The sequence below is a fragment of the Aegilops tauschii genome, chromosome 3 (genome assembly GCF_002575655.3).
Source record: "Aegilops tauschii subsp. strangulata cultivar AL8/78 chromosome 3, Aet v6.0, whole genome shotgun sequence".
In the NCBI taxonomy this organism is placed as follows: Eukaryota; Viridiplantae; Streptophyta; class Magnoliopsida; order Poales; family Poaceae; genus Aegilops; species Aegilops tauschii.
In genome coordinates this window covers 557,627,156-557,634,201 of record NC_053037.3, presented here as the reverse complement: position 1 = coordinate 557,634,201, position 7,046 = coordinate 557,627,156, and the positions used below count along the sequence as shown (strand labels likewise).

Below are 7,046 nucleotides of genomic sequence, written 5' to 3'. Positions count from 1 at the left end.
AGCTCTCCCCGAGCGCGCCATCCTCCCCGTGATGAGCTCCTCTCCCAATTCCCCTATTTTTCCCCTTCGATCAGTGTCGTTTGCCACCGCTCCCGTGCTCGTCCGTGGTCGCCATGGCCGGAGCCCGAGCTCCCCTGTACGTGCTCCTTTGCCGGCCAGCAGCGACGGAGGCGGGCGGCAGCTGATGCGAACACCACGAGCAGCGGCACAGGCACGCTGCACGGGCTAGCAGCGACAGCATCTCGGCTGGACAGGGTCAGTGCGGGGCGGCGGCGGGGCCGGGAGGCGGTGGCAACGGGGCGGGCCAGCGAGCAGCGGCGGGCGGCGGAGGCAGACGGAGGCCTAAGGACCCGGCGGAGGCCTACATGGGCAGCCAGACCGCCGGAGGCGCCGAATCCCACCGCGGCTGCCTCCCGATTCGGCGGCGCCCGGGCGGCCGCGAGACGGCTTCCGGCGAGGGAGGCGACGGGGGCGAGGGCGGCGCGGCGATTTGGGGCGGTGGCGGCGACGGCGGCGGGGATTTGGGCGGTGGCGGCGGCGGATTCCGGCCGACTGGTGTTCGGGCGGGCGGACAAGCGCGACTGTGAAATGAAATGAAGTGGCGGTTGGGCGTTGGCGGGCAGTCGCCGAATTTGGACCAGATGCATCTCATGATGTAAATTTGCACGGCGAGGTGTTGTATTTTACATCACGAGGAGGCCGCGGTCTAATTTTTTTTACATATAGACTGCCTGTTGGAGCAGCGTTTTTTGCTCCAGACGGTCCAAAAATTAGGTATTTTTATATTTGGACCGTCTATTGGAGATGCTCTCACGAGTTAGGACGGGCTGTTATCTTCTTTATTTTTCACGTTATTGGGCTGGCGGGTCGTTTTTTGTTTGTCCAGAGTGAGCGTTTTCACCGCTCAGCTAAGTGAGTGTATGTTTCTAAAAAAGCCTAAGTGAGTGTATCGTTCAAGAGTTGTTCCATTCCCTCATCCACTCGCATTTCGTCACCGCGCTCGCCTTTCCTCTCCTGGACAGTGATCCCTTCAGGCGGTGACGATTCTCGTGACCGAAGACGGCTAGGAGAGAGCCGCAACAGGTTTTTGCCCGTCCCCTTTTCCCCATGCTTGTTTGATTCTTGTGTGTACTGTCATCGATCTAGGGTTTGCCCAAAACGAGAGATTTATGTGTACAAATGCGAGGGGGATTTTCAAGATGGTAGTGGTGGGTGGGGAGGGGGGATATATTTCATGTCTAGATGTTCAGTTAGATGATAGGATTCCGTTCCTTTTTTTCAGCAATAAGTTGATTTTGATCTAGTGTGTTTGTCTGTCCAAATCGAAAAAAAGACTTCATGGGGGTTGGTGATCCGTTCCTGTTTTTAGCAATAAGTTGATTTTGTTCTAGTGTTTTTCTGTCGAAATCAAACAGAGATTTCGTGGGGTTGGTAATATTTGGGTTGCTAGGTTTGCCAGTGTGCAGCAGTGGGGCTTCTTGGGGGATCACTTTTTATATGCAAATCAATTTTTGTTTTCTGTCAATATAGGTTCGTGTCGGAAATTGCTTTTGGAAGCCGAGCTCCATGGAGGCCTCCAAATGCAAAATTCAAAACTCATGAAAATTCATAATTTTACATTTCAAAAATTCTGAAGAATACAGACATACATGAAGGCATAATGCACAAGTTTGTAAATTTCAGGACAAAGTACGTTGAAATGTGGGCTGTGCAAAAAAAATCTGAGGCTTTTTAACACATGATACTATTCATCCTTCCAGACCACAAATTTATCTTTTTTGTACAGGTCGCATTTCAATGTATTTCATCCTAAAATTTTACACACATACACCTCACATCCTTGTTTACTTGGCGATTTTTTTTCAGATATTTTTGAAACCAAAATTTTTGATTTTTTTTTTCAAAAATTCGGCCTCCATGGAGGCTGAGATCCAAAATGCCATACCCCATGTTCTCCCATTGAGCTAATGCTTGTGGCTGGTAGGTAGGAATGGGTTTTGGATTCTTTTTCAGTCTAGATTCTTGTTGTCCCATTTTTTCATGTCAGTATGAGCAACTCTATTTCTTTAATGCATGTGCTTCTTTGATTTTTGTAATAGGTTTGATTATGGTTGAGCACTAATGCTATGCGATGTTTTTGTTTGTTCCTGGCATTTAGGCTCTCATTTCTTGCTCATGTCCTTGAATGATATCGAGAATCTGTCATTGATATGTCCGTAGATGGAGTTTTCACTTGGTCTTGTTTGAGTATCTGCAACAGTTATGCATGATAATAGATTAGTGGTGAATGCAAACCACTTCTAACCGTTGAGAATCTGCCCTTTTGTTTTCTACACAAGCATTGCTCATACTGATGGTGTTCTTCGAAAGTACATAGAACACTTTATTTCCTATTTCTGATGGAGTCAGTGTAACTGCTTATCTGCTACATATGTCAGTGTCAATTGGTGTAACTGCTTTTCTTAAGGTTACTGTGATACAAGTTACAACCGATCGTTGTTTTTCACGATCATTGTTTTTCTTGGAGCAGCCCAAGCAGGAATCGTGAGCGAGTGATGGGCTGGACTACGGAACGTGACAGAAACAAACAAACATGCCACAAATAGTTGGTGGTGTCGTACTTAGATGAGATATAGTCAGACCCATTGAAACAATTTCTCCAGTTCAGCACGGAAACAAAACAATTTAGGGAGGGCACACTGCTTTGGTCTGGCTCAACTCGTCTAAACTACACCTTGAGTTCCATCAGTAGTTGTTCAGGAACCACCAACTCGACAACCAAGACACTCAACCTGATTCACTTGCACAAGGTACTACAAAAGCGAAACTTGTGGTATCAGTGTTTCACCTTGTAGAATTCTACAGCCCCAATAGCAGCAGCAGCAGCAGCAGCAGTAGATCATCATGCTGTTCCGCATCCCTGCTAACTATGACGGACAGAAGCGCAAGATAAACTAGATCAGATCACTTACACGCATAAGGCAACCAGATCAGGTCTACAATGGAAGCCGGGAAATGACCATCATTGCTGGACTGGAGTAGTTGCTAGGCACAGAGAGAAACTAGGCTCTGAATTCTGTTGTTTCCAGCATGAGCGACCTACTGGAGACTGGTTGAACACCAACCCGTCAAACTAAGAGGTGAGGCTGCTTGGCTGCTGAATGCACTCAAAATAAATAAGCAGATGAGCCACTGAAAGTCTTAATCCACTACAAGGCACAGACCCCACCATGCCGAACTGCCAATTTTTTCACTACCTACAGAGGCCACTGAAGAAATATATAGTGGCAGCTAACAAGTTAAACAGTTCGTTCATGCAAGTGTACTTCACACTTCATGATAAGTACATACTACAACGGATCAGTTTTCAGATGGAATGGACCATCACTGGCCACAACACCAGAAAACACGAAATAGAATAACCTACACCGATAAGCCATTCCTCCAACTTAGCCATACCTACATAACAACAATCCGATCAGTTACATTTTGCTTTAATGCACGACAGGTAAATACTCAACTGACTAAATATCACTGGGGAAATAAATGGAAAAACAACAGAAAGTTAAAAAAACATTCAGCTTAATTATAAGCATGGTATGCTTGTTATACAAAGTAGAACAACTCACGGAAGAACTACTATTAGCAGACACTTTATCAACTCATAAAACAACATTTCTTTCAGCCCAAAATGAATGCCATTTTAAACTTTGAATGGCATTAGAGGTCAGAAAAGATGAGCCTTTGACCACTATTTTTATTACTGTCGAGAGTTAACAAGTCATGTGACCTGGAAATATCTTGTATTTATGAACCTAGTCGTGTGACTTTCATCTTGTGCAATATAGTACTCCCTCCATCCTAAAATAAATGTCTCAACTTTGTACTTACTTTAGTACAAAGTTGTACTAACATTGAGACACTTGTTTTGGGAAGGAGGGAGTATAAACTAGTGATAAAGTTGAGAAATTGACTGCATATAGAACAAAAGCAAACATTTGGCTCGACTAGAGATACTTATCAGTGTGTGTTAACAGAAACTGTACTAACTGTAGAATTCTAAATATTTAGTTTCTGGTGTATATAGCTTTCAATTACTGGAGTTAATAATTTCATAAGAAAAATCGTCAGTCAAAGCCCATGCAGCAATAACCAGTAAATTGTAAAATAGCATAGATAATGCTACGTCACCTTCAGTCATCACATCGTACTAGCATGTCTCAACAAACAACCATTTCACATATTCTAACACGTCATCTCCACCATGCACATCACCAATGCCAGTACCTACAAGCACATTAGGTCAGGAACCAACGACAATCCTGATGGAAAACCATCGATAGAGGAGAGAATCGTAGTGGGATATCTAGGTGAACTAAGAGGTGTGTAGTTACGTGATCTGAGGTAAACATATATGAGACATGAAGGAAATTATTTATTCTCTAGTGCAAATGGATTGGTTTCAGCTTCCAAATGAAGAGTGTAACTGAGTAGCTTTTAGCTTCAAAATGTGCCAATGGAGTTACACATTCAACTGGTTCAGTCTAAATTCCCATGTTTAGCTGTTATGTGTCACATTGCCAAGAGAACCGCGTCCAGTACTGAATATTACCATAACACAATTCACACAGGAGAAAATATACTTTCTAGAAATCATATTTAGTCAACTCAATTCCTTGTCAGACCAAGCGAAAAAAATCAAGACACGCCAAAACTAAAACCCTGACAAGAAAAATAATAGGTTCGGCCTGTTTATTTATTTTCCAGTTGGACATGTGAACTAGCTAATCACAGCAGGGCTCTTCCACAAGTACAATAGCTATTGTGTCGATTTCCAAGTGTTATGCATCCAGTGCTGAAATGAAAAGACATATACTTTGGATAGGCACATAAGACTACATTTGAAACACAATTTATACATATGACCAACAGGGTAGAACAGTGACCTTAAGTACTATTACCTCCGTCCCAGAAAGCTTGTCTTGATTTATCTAGATACGGGTGTATCTAACACTAAAACGTCTCTAGATACATCCGTATCTAGAAAAATCTAGGACAATCTTTCTGGGATGGAGGGAGTATTTTCTTTCAAAGAATTTGTGAAGCAGCAAAAGGTAAAATTGATGTGGTTTGAACTTCAATCATGAGCGTAACAATGTAGGATATGGTAGACATTTCAGCAACTAATTACTAAAAATAAATTTATCTTATAATACTGCGAACTGAAATATATAAAGGCTGGCTATTACCTGCAGGATAGAAGCATGCAAATGGACATCGGAGACGGATGACCCCCATATTGGAAATTTTCTTAAACTCCATGGACCGGAGATAGACCATGAAAACACCAGAATTCGTCTGTAGAAGGATTGCATTACTGTCCTCGGAAAATCCCACTACCCGGGGGTATCGGTCTCCCTTACAAACGGATCTGAGCTCCTCGAATTCAATAGCTCTGTCGAGCACCCATACAGAACCAGGCTCTCTCTTCCATAATTGGCCGTGTAATCCTGAGAGATGGATGAAGCCAAGCCCACCATCTTCGGTCGGCACAATCCTTAACTTCAAAAGGGGAGCTTCTACTTGTGGTGGCAGCTCTGTCTCAGTTAGGCTCTGCGTATCCAGATCAAACTCAAGTATGACATAATTGTCAGAAGGCTCCCAAAGTAACCAGCAAAGGGAATTCCCAATCAAAGTACTGGGTCCTGGTCCTAACAGAGATATAGACGATTGCAGCTGCAGTGAGTTGATTTTGCTCCATATCCCGGTCTCCGATGAGTAAAGGCATGCGAAAACTCTTGTACAAGGATTACCAACTTTATAATGAGCTATCAGGGCCACCTGGAAATGGCTCCCTTGGCTGCGGGCAGGGCGAAGCACCGCGCCGTTGAAGCGGAGCATCTGGTCGTTGTCCAGCTCTGGCGGAAAGACGAGCCGGCGCTGCTCGCGGGCGACGGGGTCCCACACAAGTAGGCGGTGCGGCGGGCTTCGGCTGAGCGAAAGGACAAGTCCGTGGCGGCAGTCGACGATGTGGGTACCCTCGCTGAGAGGCATGGAGAAGCGACCGCGGGGGATGCGATCTGGTCGATCCAGTATTGGAACAAACGCAGAGGACGGAGATTCCTGGAGGAAGAAGCCAAGGAGAGGGGGCTTGCCGTGGTGGTCGCGGAAGCGGCGTTGGAATTGGGGATCGGCGACGAGGCTGTACCAGCGCTTGGAGACGAGGGAGGCCCGGGGGAGGGAGGACGGCCGCGGCGGGAGGCGGAGGAGGATCTCCCCGAGCATGTCGTCTGGGAGAGAGGCGGGCGGCGGCGGAGAGGTGCTCCGGCGGCGGGGAGACATCTCCCCTCTAGTGCTCATGCTAGGGCTTACCAGTGCGGCTCCTCTCAGTAGTCTTAGAGCATCTCCAGCCGTTGCCCCCGACGCATAAAAATCGCACCTGGGGATGAGCCGGCGATATAATCGGCGCTGTGGGCGGTTTTGCGTTCAGTCGTCGTCCCAGCTCGCCCTCAGGCGTCGAAATTGGCCCATTTTTCAGCCCCATTTCGGCGAATAAAGGGCCTATATGGGCGAGAATAGGCCCATATTCGGTTCGCCGTGTCTCGGCGTTCAATTATCAACATAATTTTTTCTTATCACATATTTCATCACAGAAAAATCAAATACTTCAACAAAATAGTACAACAACACATAGTTCAATACAAATTATATAGTTCAACAAATAAGAACTCATATTTCATCACACGGCGTCCCCTTGAGCCTCCATAGGTGCTCAATCAGATCTTTCTGCAGTTGATGATGCACCTGTGGGTCTCGGATCTCCTGACGCATACTGAGATAGGCAGTCCAGGTTGCCGGTAGCTGGTGATCAACTTCGGCTAGAGGACCCTGCATGTAGTATGGTTCAGTGTCAAACACTGGGTCTTCTTGCTCGCTCGCGATGATCATGTTGTGCAAGATGACACAGCAAGTCATAATCTCCCATATTTGATCTTTGGACCAGGTCTGAGCGGGGTACCGGACAACAGCAAATCGAGATTGGAGCA

General features: G+C 45.9%; 1 protein-coding gene across 1 annotated transcript; it reads right to left on the bottom strand.

Annotated features, from left to right (window-relative positions):
- Positions 1–3,155: 3,155 nt before the first annotated feature.
- LOC109764088 (F-box protein At5g03970) lies at positions 3,156–6,396 on the bottom strand. Its single transcript, XM_020322929.4, has 3 exons — positions 5,250–6,396; positions 4,192–4,287; positions 3,156–3,459 (listed from the first exon to the last, which is right to left on the bottom strand). The coding sequence occupies exons 1-2, from the start codon at positions 6,358–6,360 to the stop codon at positions 4,211–4,213; spliced, it is 1,188 nt and encodes a 395-aa protein (XP_020178518.1). The 5' UTR covers positions 6,361–6,396; the 3' UTR covers positions 3,156–3,459; positions 4,192–4,210.
- Between the last annotated feature and the right edge of the window lie 650 nt (positions 6,397–7,046).

Excerpts from the sequence above, each read along its gene's own strand:
- LOC109764088 (XM_020322929.4), bottom strand. The coding sequence starts at position 6,360 with ATGAGCACTAGAGGGGAGATGTCTCCCCGCCGCCGGAGCACCTCTCCG. Across the intron at positions 4,288-5,249 it reads TGCATGCTTCTATCCTGCAG|GTACTGGCATTGGTGATGTG; the intron begins GTAATAGCCAGC and ends ATGTGCTTGTAG.